The following is a 17,666-nucleotide window of genomic DNA, read 5'->3' as shown; positions in this document are numbered from 1 at the left end:
AAACCCAGGGAGCCTGGATACAGAGCCCCTGCTCCATTGATGTTATGCAATATTTCTAGAATGATGGTAGCTCACCCAGTCCTGCCCTAACCATGTACCGCTTGTTTTATGTCCCTAGACTCCGTTGACTTACTACATTCTATGTTTTTGTTTTTTTTTTTTCATTCTATGTTTTTGCCCTGTGATCACCTTGGAGATAAAGGGAAGTTTGAAAAGTCTTTAGACTAAAGACTTTCTAATGTTCTCAATTCTAAAATTGTAGTGTTTTGTGTCCTTCCTTGTGTGAACAACATGTTTGAGAAAAAGAAGGCTGAGAAGGTATTTGGAGTAGCTTTTGTGTGCCTAGGAAGTTGGGGCAACCTACTGACTTGGGAGGTTTGGTTCACTCTGGCTTTGTTTGGGGGATCCGAGAAGTGACTATTTCCTCACTTCCTCTTGAGAATGTTTATCAATGCCTATGTGATAAAGCTCTCTGAACCTTTGGAGCTGGTGAACGTGCTGAGGTGCTGGCAGGTTAGTGTGTGCCCAGAGGGCATGGAAAGCTCAGTGCCCCTTTCCACATGCCTTGCCTTGTGCATCTTTTCCATTTGGCTGTTTCTGGGTTGTCTTCTTTATAAGAGGGTAATAGAAGGTAAAAAGAGCTTTCCTGAATCCTGTGAGCCATTCCAGAAAATTACCAATCTTGAGGAGGGTATTGTGGGAACCTCTGATTTCTACCCAGTTGGTGAGAAGTGTGGGAGGCCTGGACTTGCTATTGGCTTCTGAAATTGGAGGTGGGCAGTTTTGTGGGATTGAGCCCTTAATTTGTGGTGTCTGTGTTAACTCCAGATAGTTAGTGTCAGAAGTGGTGTGAGTAGAGGAAAACCATGTGAGCAATGTTAAAAGCAGCGTTGGTGGTACAGTGGTGAACATAGCTGCCTTCCATGAGCCAGGCAAGGCTTTGGAGGGTTTTAAGCAAGGGGTGGTGGGACATTTTTAGGTTTGCATTTTTAAAATATTTCTTTGGCTGCTATGAGTGCACTGTAGTGGAGTGAGATGGAGGCCAAGAGGCCACTGCAAGAGTCTAAGGAAAGGAGATGTTAGTTGGGTCTATGGAGCTGGCAGTGGAGATGAAAAGTGGATGGATTCAAGAGATAATAGTGTAAGATGTAAAATATACCCAGCTCAACTTGATTGGATATGAATATTAAAAACATCTTCCTGAGTCTTGTCTTGAATTCTTTATTTCTTATCTGTTGGCGCTCATTCTAATCAAAGGGACATAACTTCCTCCTCATTCCTTCTGCTAACAATAACAAAGCCACATAGCCACCATTTGGGTGTTTGCAGTGAGTGCCGTTCCAAGTTCCACACATTGCTTCTTTGAGTCTTTACCACAGCCCTATGAGGTGGGCATTATTACCACCCTTATTTTCAAGCTGAAGGAGTGAAGAACACAGGGGGCAAATAACCTCTCCAGATTTGCACAAGGTCCCATGTGGTGAGTGTGGGAGCTGGGCTTGGAACCCATTTCTTCACATGGTTCAGCCCAGTCCCTTGGTACCTCTGAGTGCATTGCTTACCCATCTAAAGTTTGGTTTGGGTTGAGAGTTGCACTGAGGTAATATAAATTAATGCTAAGCTTTCCTTTAGAATTTCACCAAAAAGTTGGGCACCTGGGTTGGCTCAGTGGTTGGGCGTCTGCCTTTGGCCCAGGTCGTGATCTTGGGGCCCTGGGATAGAATCCCACATCAGGCTCCCCATAGGAAGCCTGCTTCTCCCTCTGCCTATGTCTCCACCTCTCTCTCCATGTCTCTCATGAATAAATAAATAAAACCTTTAAAAATAAAAAAAGAACCTGGCCAAAAAGCAATAGCATTATTTTCATTCATTTTGAGTGTTATTCTCCTGAGTTAAGACATGTTTGTGATTATAGGTCCCAAAACTTTAAGAACCAACATCTAGGCAAAGCTGTACCTAGAAAGGGACTGTTTGCAATAATTATTTGGGGGGAACCCACAGAAACTTAGTACTTGTAAGTACACTGTAGGGGGTAGTTAAAATGTAAAGTCAAAGCTTACCCTTTGATAATAAAATTAGAAAAAATAAGCTTGTCCCTAATGTGATCGGGCTTTTGAGGTACCTGGGTAGTGCAGTTGAGTTGTTAGAGTCCCCCAGTTCCCTATAAAGCCTGATCTGTTGTATCTGTGAATGCGGTGGAGGTAAGGAAAGGGGAGGTGTTGCCTGTTGCGAGGAGAGGTCCCACTTGGTCTGTGCACCTGAACCCAGCTCTGTGATCTCCAAACAACCTTAGGATGGGTCGTTTGGTTCTTCTCTCCCCCAGCCAGATACCAGGAAGGCAGTAACCAGGGCTGGGTGTGCATTGTCTCGGTAGCTCTGTGTTACTAATATTCTAGCTTAATATAGTTGGCTTAGAATACAGAAAATGATTTGAGTGACTCTTCTCTCCGTTCTCCCCAGGATGATGCGTAACTACTGCCATTCTAAATGCCTAGGAAGGAAGTGAACTCACTGCGTACAGTGGATATGTTGGTGTATTAGAGTTTGATCCTGTCTTAGAACCTGGGCTCAGAAAGGCTGTGACCTGAATCAGCCACCCAGAAATGCAGCAGCCCTGGGGGCTGACAGTATCCCACTTGGGAGGTGCTAGAAAGAGCCCTCCCTGCAACGCAACTGCCCGGGGAGGCTCAGCTGGGCAGCCACTGGCCATGCGTCCTCCTGGGGTCCCTCTCTCTGTGGTACCTGAGCACCAATTTCAGCTTCACGCTTTCCTAGACTCTGCAGGCCTTCCCAGTGTCTCTAACATGTCCTTGACATTGCAGAACGCTCTATCCAAGAACTTCACAGGCCCCCAGATTTGCAGTAGCCTCAAGTGCACACACATCCCCTTGCAGAGTGTATAAGTGCAAGCAAAGCAGGACTGAGCTGGGGGAGCTGGACCTCAGCCGGACACCAACTTACCAGAGAGTGATGTGCTTACTCATTCAGGCCTCATGGTTTGCACACTTCAGAGTTTTGCTATAGCAGAATCATAAATTATTGCAGATTGTGGGCTTTCAGGGATGCCTGCAAATATTCAAAATGAGAATTAAAATCTGAGATGCGGGGATCCCTGGGTGGCGCAGCGGTTTAGCGCCTGCCTTTGGCCCAGAGCGCGATCCTGGAGACCCGGGATCGAGTCCCATGTCGGGCTGGGCTCCCAGTGCATGGAGCCTGCTTCTCCCTCTGCCTGTGTCTCTGCCTCTCTCTCTCTCTCTCTCTCTCTGACTATCATAAATAAATAAATAAAATAAATAATAAATAAATAAATAAAATCTGAGATGCCCCAAGTTCAAGTGGATAGCTTCCCCCCCTCCCCCCCCCCCCCGCCAAAAATGGATGCCTTGTTGTTTGGAAATTATTCAGCGGCACGTCATTGCCTGGTTTTGGCCCCTCCACACCCCTCATCACTGCACCCTGCCCCTCAGAACACCATCCCACAAATCTCTACAGTCAGCTCTGTGTGTTTCTAAAAAAAATTTTTAAAGATTTTATTTATTCATGAGAGACAGAGAGGCAGAGACACAGGCAGAAGGAGAAGCAGGCTCCAATGCAGGGAGCCCGATGCGGGACTTGACCCTGGGACTCCAGAATCACACCCTGAGCCAAAGGCAGGCGCTAAACCGCTGAGCCACCCAGGGATCCCCATTCTGTGTTTCTAAGCACCAGATGCCCCAAGGGTCCAGGTAGAGAAAGATACTGACCATTTCTGCACCATGTACCCCGCTGAAGGGCACTGTGGGGGCTTACTATAATTTCTTTCACTTGCAGGACACATTTAGCATCACTACCAAGACAGCCTCTCTGGATATATTTCTGCCAGATGGAAGGAATATTCAAGTCGAAATTCTAACATCAGATACTGCTGAAAGAGTCCTAGAGGTAAACTTTGTTTAAACTCCAGTTCCAGAACCAAATTTAGGAATCATTCTGTTTGCAAGCAGGGACTAGGATAAGGTTACCTTCCAGAAGCTTCCTGCCTGTCATTTGACTCTGGATGACATATCTGTTGAGATGCTGGGATTTTCTGGGACACTGACGAAGGAATCTGAGACATAGCCAATCATCCAGAGTATCTTTAGTTTTCCTCTCCTTGTGGACATCAACTTCCCAGACATCTTTTTGTCCCTTCCTAAGGCTGCCGTCTGTCACCTGGGACTCAGCCAAGGATGTGCCGTGGAAATATGCCAAGTGCTTTATTAGGGGATGCCTCATAGTTGCGAGCAGGAAAGGGAGTGGAGTCCACATGAGTCTGAAACAGGCCTTACCCAGGTAGGCTGGTGACAGGTTCTGGGAGAAAGTGACAGAGGATTTCTCAAAGGCTGAGAGTTGTGTCCCCTCCTCCCCACCCCCACAGAGAAAACACTGAAACCAACACCCCAGCAGGTCTAATTCTGGGTTCAGAGGGCCAGACCTGCATTCCAGTTGGTTATGTGAAGAGTCTGAGGACAAGACCTGGAGACTGTCCTCCCCATCTTTAGATGGTGGCTGTTACCAGCTCGGTCTCCGGGGCCTTCCCTCCCTTCCCTGGGCATCAAGGGGGCACTGGCTTCTCATACCCACACACTGTTCCCAGGTCCTTTTCCTTTGGAGGGTTTTAGTTCTAATCCTCCAGAGAAGTATCTGAGGCTAGAATATAAAGTTATAAACAGGAGGAAGTCAGAAAGTTTCTAGGGCCTTCCAAGGACAGAATGTTTTTGTGCTGGGGACATGGTACCTGACACATTCTGGGCAGGAAACAAGCCATCCTCCCTGTTGGGTTCCAGCTCTGGAGCTGAGACTATGGGGTGGGTGGAGACCTCTTCCCTGCCGAATGGCTCTTCTTTATAACCTGGAGATCTAAGCTGTCCCATGTCCTCCTGGCCTCCAAAGAGCAGCTTTGTCCCCAGGGTAGGAAATGTCCCTTCTCTAGGATCTTGGCTCAGTCCAAGAGTGATAATTTTGGACCTTCCTTCCTACATAAGTCGCTGCACACAACCTTTCTTTGGCTTCTGGACTGCTGGCCTAGTTGAAAGGGATCAGCAGCCACCTCATCGCCAAGGCCGTCCATTGAGAGGTTACTCTAGGGTCCCCCCTCCTTCACCACCTCCGACTCCCTGAATCCTACTGACCTTGTGTCCCAAATCTCTCCCCTAATAATTTTGTCTTCCCATTTCCTCCTTCCCATCTTCACATCCCCTAATTTGAGCCCTCATTTCTCAGCTAGATTTCTTTCTTTCTTTCTTTCTTTCTTTCTTTCTTTCTTTCTTTCTTTCTTTCCTTTCTTTCCTTTCTTTCCTTTCTTTCCTTTCTTTCCTTTCTTTCCTTTCTTTCCTTTCTTTCCTTTCTTTCCTTTCTTTCCTTTCTTTCTTTCCTTTCTTTCCTTTCTTTCCTTTCTTTCCTTTCTTTCCTTTCTTTCCTTTCTTTCCTTTCTTTCCTTTCTTTCCTTTCTTTCTTTCCTTTCTTTCCTTTCTTTCCTTTCTTTCCTTTCTTTCTTGATTTGTATTTATTTATTCATGAGAGAGACAGACATAGGCAGAGGGAGAAGCAGGCTCCATGCAGGAGCCCGATGCAGGACTCAATCCTAGGACTCCGAGCTCATGACCTGAGCCGAAGGCAGACACTCAACCACTGAGCCACCCAGGTGCCCCTCAGCCAGATTTCTGTAATAGCCCCAAAACTAGTTCCTGCTTCCAGTCTTGCCCATCTTCTATACTGACATCCAGAATGACCTTTTGAAAAGCATCAAAGACCTTTGACATTTAATGCCTTAGGGGATTTATGCAAAAAGAAAAAGAAAAAGCTCTCAACTATAGAGACACCGTTCCCTCAGTTGCCCTCCCAGGGCCTGTGCAGTGGGAGACAGACACTAGTGAAGGGGGAGGACAGTAACGAGGGGCAGACACCTGCAGGGCCAGGCACGCAACCCTGGGGGGCAGATGAGGGACATTAGGTAATTTGGGAAGGGTTGGGGCCGTGGAGATCTGGAAAGCCTGCCCTGCTGGATGTTTTTCACATACTGAGCTCGCTGGCCTGACTCGACGTACCTGCAGCTGAAGGTGGCTGCCCACGGGAGTTGGGGGCCTCCTCTCTGCAGGGCGAGGGCAAGAGCTGGGGTCAAATGGCAGCACTGCCTCGCTGTAGCCATGTGAGTTTGGGTAAGTTGCCTACCTTTCAAGTCAGTGCCTACGTAGTTATAGAAATAGCTCCCGTCCCATCAGCAGTGCGATTACGGTTATTTCTCATTACGGGTGTTGTTATTGATATGGAGGGAATGCCCAGTCAGCACTGAGCAGAGTGGTGAGTCTAGAGTTCCAAAAGCCAGCTATTTGGCCCCGTTCTCCTTGTAACCTATAGCATAAGGTTAGCGAGGTGCATTTGCGATCCGAAACATGTCCTTTCCCTCTCCCAATCACACCGACTTGGGAGAAATCCAAACCCCGGACCCTAACGTCATTAACTTCAGGCAGGTTTACCTGGAGGTTCTGCCCTCGAAGCGGTGGAGTTTGTGTAAAAAGCAAAGTGAGCAGGTGGCCAGGCAGACAGGTGCATTCTCTTCCAGGGCCTGGGAGCTTCTCCAGCATAAACATGTAATTTAAATTTTGTAATTGAAAATCATTGTTTAGGCCTCCTCAAGCCATCTTCCCCTCACTCTCCACCTCACCACCATCCTGCTGCGCTCCTTAAAGAACCAGCAACAAGCTGAAATCTCATTTTGGATTTTTATGTGTTTGCACTAATGTGGTTTTATTGGTGGCGTTTGTGTTTTGAAGTATCCTTAACATTTGCTAAGAAGAAAATATTATTGTGTCTCCTTTTGTCGATGCTTACTCCTTTCAAGAGAAGGTGTGTGTGCTTATGTCTTTATAAATTATAAAAGGCTTCTCCATCCTTCCCCCCTGCTCCTTTATCAGCCCTGGCACGTAAGCTTACTGTTTTCACTGAACAAGTCAGAGAAGAGAGAAATTGAATCTGAATGGATATGGATCACACTGGAAAAGACGTCTTTGCAGTCCGTTACCTTCCAGCACACACTCACCCTGCACAGGAACGCTGTGTTTGGGCTTGGGGTCTATGCTTGGGCACGTGGCTGGGTGACGTAGAATGGGACAAGCCTTGACTGAACATGTGAAAAGTTCCCAGGCTCTTCTTTATTTTCAAAGCTAGGCCAAGAGCACCCACTCATATCATCCACCTAGTAAGCCTGTCTCATGAGGTAGTTTACAGACCTCTGACAAGAAAAGTACCCCTTCGAGCCTCATGTTTGTACAACTGCCACCTTGAGAACTCATATTTGTACAACTGCCAAACATGTTAAATGCATCAGCTCACGCACACGGCTGCAAAGGTGAACCGAGTGTCACGGAGGTGGTCTAGTGAATTCAGAGTGTGCAAGCGAAGAAATCACTCTGGAGCCCTGTCTTCAAGAGGGAAGGTCTGGGTGGGTAAAGGCAGGGAGAACCTGTGGTGGCATGGATGTTTCTGCTAAGGGAAGGTGAGTGAGCATAAGACAGAAGGTTTTAGCCTTGAGACCTGCTGGCAAAAATGAAGCCATTGGTGTTGAAATGAAAGCTGTTGGACATAAAGGCCAGGGAGGAACATGAAATGAGAGTGACCTGTGCCTGGGACCTGAGGTGTCACCGAGCAATATAAACGCCATATAAATTAGACTAGGAGACCATCACAGGAGACCCCAGACAGAAGCAGGCTGGGGAGTCAAAGCCAGACAATAGCTTGTACACTTTTATATGCCAGCAAGGAGTGGGGAACATCCCTCCTCCCAATGTCTGATAATCCAGCCCATGGGCAGGCAGATTGGTACGGGGGCTCCAGTGGCAGATACCACAGAAGGACAGACTTGCATGGAGACTGGCTGCTGCCCTCCAGTGGACTGGGAGACACGTGTGTCTGAGATGGGACAACCAGCCTCAGCAGACGCCAGTTCGTGTACGTTGTGTTAGGGCTGATTTTTGCTTTCTTCCTTCTAATTTTCTTAATATTTAAATTTTGTAAAACTAGGATTATCATTTCTAGATTCAGAAGAGATTACTTTTAATGCCCACTGCCCATTAAAGTACTTTTTATCGATGTTTACAGGCAATTTCTAATTCTCCACATCGTTAGCATGGCCGACACCCCTAATTTTTCTTGTCTTTGGTTAAAGGTGGTGTCACACAAAATTGGACTGTGTCAGGAGCTCTTGGGCTACTTTGGCCTGTTTCTCATTCAGTGTTGCAAAGAGGGCAAGTTCTCTGGTAAGGAGAGAAGGGGGAGGCAGGGCAGCCAGGAGAAGGGGTGGGCTGCTGTGGGCTGGTGCTCAGATTCATGAGATGCAGGAGATATAGCTGAGTGGGGGTGCCGTTCTCAGCCTGTGGATCGAAAGCTGGGAGAGGGAGGGGGCACCTGGGTGGCTCAATGGTGGAGCCTCTGCCTTTGGCTCAGGTTGTGACCCTGGGGTCCTGGGATCGATTCTCCTATCAGGCTCCCTGCTTCTCCCTCTGCCTATGTCTCTGCCTCTCTGTGTGTGTCTCTCATGAATAAATAAATAAAATCTTAAGCAAAAAAGTTGGGGGAGGGGAAGTTGGGGATGAGCAACTCCAGAGAGGTAGAATGGACAGTAGCAAGATGTCAGATCCTTTCAGCAACTGCACTTTGTCTTGTACCAGCACCAGCCCTGGGCCTAATGTCCACCTCACTTTTACCCTGGCGCCCTGGCTGCAGACCACCAGCCATCCCACAACCCCCTCAAAAATGGAGTGCTAGACCCCAGGTGTCAGGACATCCCATCACACCATCACTCCTCCTTGTTAAGGAATGTTGGTGAGAAAATGTGGATGCTCTAAGTTCTTAGATTTTTAAAGAACATGTAATGAGTTAGTGAAAGATGATAGATGATTCACATAGTTTTTGCTTTTCTCTATAGACATTCTTCTAAGACATTGTAAGTTATTTACTTGTAAAATGGTATCAATTATCTGAAGGCAGCTTACGTATGTTCTCCAGAAGCTGCAGTGGTTTTGAGTTGGAAGTTAAGGATTTGTATGATGGCTTGGACACTGAGATCTGAGGTACACTGAGCTGTCTGGAGGTACACTGAGCTGTCAGGTTCACGGTGTAAAACACCTCCTACTAAAGGCATTGATAGGGCAGCCCCGGTAGCACAGCGGTTTAGCGCCACCTGTATGTAGCCCAGGGCATGATCCTGGAGACCCTGGATCGAGTCCCACATCAGGCTCTCTGTATGGTGCCTGCTCCTCCCTCTGCCTGTGTCTCTGCCTCTCTCTCTCTCTCTCTCTCTGTCTCTATGAATAAATAAGATTTAAAAAAAAATAAAGGTATTGATATTTTATGAGGATCAAATGCTATTTATCTTTTTTTTAAAGATTTTACTTATTCATTCATTCAGAGACACAGAGAAAGATAAATATCTTTTGAAGGAATTTCAGAAAGTTAAAAATTGTGTACAAGTGCAGGAGAATATTATCGTTGTGATTTTAGCATTTCCAGTGGTAATGCTTTCTCACTTCAAAGCCTCTGTATGTAAACTATTTGTGCCTTTTCAACCAGTAAGACTCCCTTCTCCTTTCTCTAGTCATGAAAAAATTGGTGGACTTTGAACTGCCTTATGTGAGTCTTCTAAGTGCTAAAGTGGAAGACTGCAAAGTGGGACTCAGGAAGTGGTAAGCATTTACAGTGATGGTACGTATTTGAGGATGTTTTAGATTCCTGTTGAGAATTTGTTGGTCTTACCCTGTCAGCTCACAACCTAACAGCTAGAGAGAGACCAAGAACTTGGGGATGGTTGTGAGGAGGGCAGTAAAGAAGAGAAAGTGGAGAATGAACCAGAATATTTGTCCTAAACAATAGGATGTTGAGGATGACTTTCACTTGTCTCCAGTAAGTACTTGAGGGATATTGTTATGAAGACGGTGGCCCACTGAGGTGGGGATGGAAGCAGGAATGATGAGAAACTGCAGGTTGTGGGCTTGCTTTGGAATGAATTATCGACAGTATTAATTGAAGGGATTTGTTGATGATTACAAGCACGTGTGATTCATCTGTTGCGCTGTAGTATTCCCTAAAGCAAAGAGTGGACTCAGCCAACTTGCAGTGAATTTGAGTAGATTACTCTTAAGTATTCAGCTTGCATCCTAAAGGATTCCAACAATAAATGCATATAAATCAGGGCCAGCTACACTCCCAGGCTGATTGAACACCTTGCAGAAAAATACCACCCTTTCTCTCAGAAACAAGAAGCCTTTTGGCAAGGATACAAACAGAGAATAACAGGAAGCACCCCACATATATCCTATAATCTGTACTTCCCAGTGTTTATTACCGTGGCTGTATTAGATTGCTTCTTGGGTTCACCCTCTCCCAGCCCAGCTTTTCTGTAATCTGAGCACAAAAGTTTTAAAGAAAGGCATTTGTAATCTAGGAATAGTAGCTATCTTGACCTTGTGATGATGATGTGCTTAGCACTCCAGTCCGTAGTTGTGAATTTTGGAAGGATATCCTAGGCAAGGCTAAAAGTTCATACACTGCTATTCAGATGTATTCTGAAAAGCTGTCAAAGTCTGTGGCATGGAACCCTGAGAAGGGGAAAAGGGAAAACCCTTCAATGTTCCATTTAAGTGTTTCTGGAAGCTGCTTAGTATAATAAGTGGCTGAGCATCATTGTTCCTAGGTTTGGAGTATGTGAATCTAAATCCCAGCCCTCTCAAAATTTAGCTAAATAATCTTAGCCAAGTTACTCAAGCTCACTAAGGCTCAGCTTCTTTATCTGTAAAATGGGAATAATAGTAAGAGTCTACCTCATACAATTAGTATGAGGGTTAAATAAAGTACTTCCATATGCTCAATAAATTTTGGTCTTGTTTGTTACTGTTATATTAAGAATAATATTAATAATAGTAATAACAATAACAACAGAAATCCCTGGAGCTTAGATAGCTTGGCTCATGGGCTTTCCAGAGAACTTGACATTAAGACATGAGGATTTTGTTCCTCACCTTGAAGCCTTAACTGGAAACTGGGCTTTGCCTGTGTCTTCATTAAATAGGTATATTCTAGAGCATCAGTGCAAGAGAAAATGTCATTCATATGTCAGCTTCCTGGATGCAGGCAGATTGCCTTTACTTATGGGAACTGGGAAGAAAGGAGGTCCCACTCCAGCTGTTAAGGTGAGGGTCAAGTCATGTGGGGTGGAGAGCCTGGAGGAGGACCCTGAGGGTACATGGTCTTCTTACCTGGAAAAGTCTAACCGAATGAGAGCAGGGAGGCTAGCCTGGCTGCCATGAGCTGTGGCATTCCCAGCAGGTGAAGCATCACAATGAAGCCTATAGGGCCAGAGTTTTGAGGATTTTTCTCTGTCCAAGAATTCTCTGGCCCATCTCTCCAATTTGATATGGTTCCTTCCAGACTGGAGGGAACCCTCTCAGAGCCCAGTGTGGGATGGGTCTCGGGGCTCTCTAGCTTTGACACAAGTTGCTATTCTGTGCCACAGAGAATAGGGTGCATGTGCTGCATGGCCAATTAGCTTAATAGAATATAACAGAATGCTTCAGTTGCTTCTTTCCACACCCTCCACGAGGAAGGTGATCTTCAAGTTACATTCTCATCATCTCCTAGTTCATTCCAATCCCATTATTCTATAATCATACACTTCTAAGTACAGTGATTCTGCTTACCCCTGCCTTCAGATAGGTTTAGACCAGCTGCAATGAACTCTTTCCTGACGGTTCCTATCAATTCCTAGCAGCTCCTGTGCTTATACAGGAACTATGATTTCAGTTTATCCTGGAGATTCTGAATCCTTTAGACAGACTTCAAACTCTGCCACTTGCAAAAGTCTTTGCAAAAGTCCAGAGGGGCAACTCCAAATGCAGTCCCTACATTTCTGGTGTCAAGATCAACCTGATGAGAGCAGTGGTCAGGACAAGTTCAGGGTTCTAAGGAAGCACAGAATGGAGCAGAATCTTGGGGAGATATGTGACAATGCCAGGATAGGCAGATAAGCCAGGAAGGGAGGCAGGTGAGGGCAGTGGTCTTCTAGGCAGAGGAAAGGAGAGCAAACATGGTTAGGATACAGAGTGTGAAGGGGGGAGGTGGGTCATAGGTGGAATTGAACATGAAAGCTAGGTGTTCCAGGACGGGCACCACGGAAATGAGCAGGTTGGGTGATCTAACTTGTCAGACTATGAGAAACGGGACTGTGGACCATCTTCCATCAGCTTTATTGTTTGGCATCTTTACTTTTCAAGTCCACCAGGTGAGAGTTTACAGTGAAAGGAAAACAGGTGACAAAAGTGGAGGAACAAACTGAAAGCAAGGCAAGGGAAGGGGTGTTAGTGCGGGCTCAGTTTAAAGTGTAGAGGGCCACCCCTTCAGAGAGCACTCACGCCCAGGTGTGCCTGTTGGCCATGTCATTGGATGAACTCAATGCTCCTGAATTGTGCAGGTACATGGACCCATCCCTGGACTCTGTGCTGATGGACTCTGCAGCAGCGGTAGCTTTGATCTATATGCAGGTAAGGGTCACTGAGGACTCAAACACCATATGTTACTGACCATTCAGGATTGAAGCCATTGGAAAAAATGTATGATAGCTAAGAATCCTAGCTCCCTAGAATAGGCAAATTTACAGAGACTAGAAGTACAATATAAGTTATTAGGGGCAGGGAGTTATAGTCTAATAGGTACAGAATTTTTGCTAGAGATACTATAAAAAAAGTAGGTATAGACACTGTTGACAGTTAAGCAACATTCTGAATGTTTTTAGTGCCACTGAATCGTACACTTAAAAATGGTTAAAATGAGGGGCACCTGGGCGGCTCAGTCAGTTAAGTGGCCAAGTCTTGATTTTGGCTCAGGTCATGATCTCAGTGTTATGGGATAGAGCCCTGTGTCAGGCTCCACACTCAGCAAGGAATCTGCTTGAGATTCTCCCTCCCTCTCCCTCTGCCTTTCCCCCAGGTAGAGAGAGAGGGAGAAATATTTTTTTAAAAAACAAAGGCAAGTGGCGGGATGAGCACTGGGTGTTATTCTGTATGTTGGTAAATTGAACACCAATAAAAAATAAATTTATTATAAAAAAAAAAGGCAAGGACAGTGTGGCAGGTTTCCCCTTTATATTTAAAAAGCAAAGGCTCACCTTTGAAGAAACACGAACATTCTGTATTACCTCGTAAACAACAACCAGGGGCTTGCTTTATGTACCCAGACAGGAAGCCCCTCGGTTTCTTACTAAGCTGTATCCAAAAGGACTGCCTCACCCAGGCCAAGGGGCAGCTGAAGGCAGGAGAAATCATCAAATGCCTCAGAAGTGCAAGTACTGCTGCGTATTTCAGCAGGCGAGGTCAGCATGGCCTGGGCTTGCGCCAAGCACAACTGTCCTACAGCAGGTAGGACAGTTACCTACCTGTCCTTAGGTAGGTAAACACTGCTTACCTGGCAGTGTTTTTACTTAGTGTCCTACAGAATCATGGGGTCAGAATCAGTGGTGCATTCAGTCTGACAAAGTAGAGCATCATTTACGCCTCTCTCTCCCCCCCCCACGACTGGACCGCTGGCCTCACGCGGGGACTGTGGCTTTTCCAGTGTGGGGTGGAACACCTGGGTGTGTCACCAAGCATACACACGGAGCCCGGCAGCTGGTGTCGATGAGAAGTCACAGCCCTAATGTCCACTGCTGCTCATGTTACTTTTTTAAGAGACCAAGGCGATCTAATAAATCGTCTTCACAAAGCTCTTCTAAATTCTAAGGAGGTAAACCTTAAAATGATAAAAATATCACTTCTTAAGTGGTCAGTGTTCACTGTTGTAGTTCAATGGCTAGAATATAGTTTTGAGTTCATTTCTTTTTTCTTTTTTCTTTTTTTTAGATTTTATTTATTTATTCATGAAAGACACAGAAAGATACAGAGACACAGGCAGAGGGAGAAATAGGCTCCTTGCAGGGAACCCAAGGCAGGACTCGATCCCAGGACCCCAGGACCACAACCTGAGCCAAAGGCAGATGCTCAACCACTGAGCCATCCAAGCGTTCCTTAGTTCATTTTTTTTTTAATTTTTTTTGTTTGTTTATTTATGATAGTCACAGAGAGAGAGAGAGAGAAAGGCAGAGACACAGGCAGAGGGAGAAGCAGGCTGCATGCACCGGGAGCCCGACGTGGGATTCGATCCCGGATCTCCAGGATCGCGCCCTGGGCCAAAGGCAGGAGCCAAACCGCTGCGCCACCCAGGGATCCCCCTTAGTTCATTTCTTATCATATTTTGATCCTCTGTGATTAAACCCATGTTGCATGAGTTGGGATATAATTTACCATTTTAAACGTTTGACGAGGCTCACTGCTGTTGTATCCTTGCTATTCTAGTGTGTTATTAGTTGTGTCTGATCTATGTGATACCACGTCCTTGGTGGAGGATGCATCACCTAGTTCGACTATTGTCCTGGTGGGAAATAGTCTTTCTGGCCTGGTTTCCAGGTCCATTGTGGTGAGAAATAGGAGGGGCCAGCATCTTCATAGGAAATTTATCTGTCTTCATCAAGGAGCTGTAAACCAGAGAGAAATGGACTGTATTTCCTCTGCTTATAGCTGGGGGGGGGGGGGGGGGGGAGGGATGTGGGGGGGGTAGATGGCTTCATGGAAAGCACGCCAAATTCAGTTTCAAAAATGTATTCTGGCCCTTGCTGTGCCGCTGGCTGCCTCTCTGCATGATCTCGGCCGGCCGCCACTTCATCCTTCTGAACCTAGAACTACAACATCCCCCTGTTAAGCGATGAGATTGAATGAACAATTTCTAAGTTTTCTCTCAGCTTGAATAGACTGTTATTCAAACTGTAGCTCTTTGGCCAAGTCTTCAAATGAGTATAGTTGGTGTTATAATAATCTATGCCATTATCATCATTATTCTCATTGTTGGCTCTATCCAGGCAGAGGTACTGAGAATTCAGCCCCAGGGAGTCAGAACCACAATTGCAGCCTCTTTTGAGGAAACTTTTCTCAGCTCCCCTGGAAAGAAAATGCCTTCCTCCCTCTCTGCTCCCCTGGTATTTTGTTTATACCCTCCATTGTGGTGCTTGTCACCCCATCTTGTAAATACTGTTCACATGCATATTTGCCTAGCTAGACTCTGAATGGCCCAGGGCAGAGACTGTCCTGGGAGCTTAGGATGCATGAAGGTGTGAGAAGCAACGATCCTTTTAAAAAGTTAATGCGGAACTCTTATGAGTTCTTCTGATAAATAACGATGCCATCATAATTAACTACTAAGGGAAACCCTTTGGATTTTTCTAAAGCAGCTGTGCCCCAGGATGTCTTAGGAGCCAAGTGGACTCCCACAACACGTTCCCTTTCTTTTTCTTTTTGAAAATTTGAGTGATATTAACAAAATGGAAGATTGCATATAATTTTCTGAGTTTTCTCAAAAATATTGAGACTTGGTCAATTCTGGGCCTGTATTGCAGCACCACTGGCCAGTATGGTAACTTTATGCAAATTAGAACAAGGGGTCCCTTCTTTCAGGCAGACCTAGCCCCGTGTCAGAGCCCATGGCTCAGTGAAGGGAGTGTTGGGTTGACCATTAACCTCCCCAGAGCTCCGTGGCCCTGGCTTTGCTTAGCCATACTTCAACCAGCTGGAGCCAAGAGGCAGATCCCTTCCTCTCCATATCTCACTGCTGTACCTCTGCAGGGGTGACAGGGATATGTGTGATTGAAGCTCATTAAACCCACGGCTTAGGTGATCTCACTCGATTTAAAAAATTAGGTTCTACATAAGTCTCCAGCAGCCAGTCTTTGGAGAGCCATAGAACTGAGTAGAGCCATTTGTCTAAATCTGACTCTCATTGTTAGAGTGAGGTACTGTATGCCGTGTATTTGATGACTCGTGTGCCCCTAATCAGGGTCAAATCTTTTCAAAGGTGGTGAAACAAAAGCAGTCTGTTCCTGCTGATGTAGGGCATTTAAATCTCTGTGTCGGAGAGCCCCAGGTCCCCTCATGCTGAATGACATATCTTCAGTGAGTCCTTACTGTTGTGACTGCCACTACCTTCTTTAGCCATGCGCTCCCTTTGATAACACTGCCCTGAGATAACAGCCCCTTTATAGGACTCTACCAAGTAGAATTCAGGAACGAAAAAGGCGTTCCCTTTTTCACCCCCATATTGATCCCATTCTGGCATGGTGTCTAGGTTCAGTTTTGAGAATAGTTGGTGATGGGAGGAAAGTCACGGGATGGGTAGTGACCTACATGCTCAGAGTCAGCAGCTTGGGCAAGGACAGGAGGACTTGGTGCAGCAGCCAGATTATTTTTGTTGTTGTTGTTGTTTCTGAAGTTTTTATTTTTTCACGAGGGACACAGAGAGAGAGGCAGAGACCTAGGCAGAGGGAGAAGCAGGCTCCCTGTGGGGAGTGCAATGCAGGACTCAATCCCAGGACCCCAGGATCATGGCATGAGCCAAAACCAGATTCTCAACCACTGAGCCACCCAGGAGCCCCCAAATTGGGGTTTTAGGCCCTTGCTTGCCACTTAAACTTTGTGGGCCGTCTTGGAAGGCATAACCTCTCTGGACCTCAATTTGCCCATACTACCACACAGAATAGTTTGGAAAAACTCAATAAGAAAACCTATCTAAAACAAGTTCTGAACAAGTATTAGTGGTTTTTCTTCTCCTCTCTAAATCCTTCCCCCCACTCTAAATACCAAAATCAAAACTTTATTCAGCTCTTCATTCTCCATTTGGAGATAAGGCATAACCAATAGCAAACACTGAGGGGTGGAACACAAAAACTTGCATTCAGACTAAGGTGTAAATATGTACTTGACAGCTGGCAAAGAATTTTTGAGTGTTTGCTCAGTTATCTTGGACAAGCTACATCGAGGTGGAAGACTCAGGGTTTTTCCCTTGAGGGGTTAACAGGCTAACTGAAGACCAATGGAAAACTTTTAAAAAATATGATAAATGGAAGCAGCACAAGCTAATATACCAGTTCAAACCCCATCAGTTCTGGGGACACCTGGCTGGCTCAGTGGTTGAGCATCTGCCTTTGGCTCAGATTGGAATCCCAGGATCCTGGAATAGAGTCCCACATCGGGTTCCCTGCAGGGAACCTGCTTCTCCCTCTGCCTATGTCTCTTCCTCTCTCTGTGTGTCTCTCATGAATAAATAAATAAAATCTTTAAAAAAATAAAATAAAATCCGTTCTGTATGGAACTTCCTGTTTTTCTAAACACTTGCTGGCTCCAAATATTGTATATTTTCTTTGCCAAGTGGAGAGGCAAAAGAATAAAAAATAAGAAATTATTGATTTCTAGTGAGGTTGAATATAGATTTGGAATTTGGAATTCCTTTTTGTTAATTGCTGATACATATTCCTTGTTTATATTTTTCCTCTTGCTTTACATAAATAATGCTGACTTTTTCCCACATATGATGCAGTCATTTTCTCTAGTTTGCCATTTACTTCTTAGTCTTGTTCTTGTCCGTTCTCAGGTACAGAAGTTTTATATTTTCATGTAATTAAATATCCCTTTATATCTTAAATATAATATTCCTTACCTCAAGATCAGGTATTTTTTCTGATTTTTTTTTTTTTTTTTTTTTTACATCTAAACCTTTTTCTGGATTTATTTGATTGGGTGGTG

At 45.4% G+C, this 17,666-nt stretch overlaps 1 protein-coding gene across 1 annotated transcript in view; it reads left to right on the top strand.

Moving 5' to 3' along the window:
* The window catches only part of SNX31 (sorting nexin 31), a 60,076-nt gene that overhangs the window by 17,768 nt on the left and 24,642 nt on the right, over nucleotides 1-17,666 (top strand). The window contains 4 exon segments of the mRNA XM_055303435.1: nucleotides 3,811-3,921; nucleotides 8,183-8,273; nucleotides 9,611-9,698; nucleotides 12,479-12,548. Coding sequence (XP_055159410.1) covers nucleotides 3,811-3,921; nucleotides 8,183-8,273; nucleotides 9,611-9,698; nucleotides 12,479-12,548 — 360 coding nt within the window.

Source organism: Nyctereutes procyonoides, unplaced genomic scaffold, assembly GCF_905146905.1.
Source record: "Nyctereutes procyonoides isolate TBG_1078 unplaced genomic scaffold, NYPRO_anot_genome, whole genome shotgun sequence".
In the NCBI taxonomy this organism is placed as follows: domain Eukaryota; kingdom Metazoa; phylum Chordata; class Mammalia; order Carnivora; family Canidae; genus Nyctereutes; species Nyctereutes procyonoides.
This window is presented reverse-complemented; position numbering and strand designations above follow the sequence as displayed.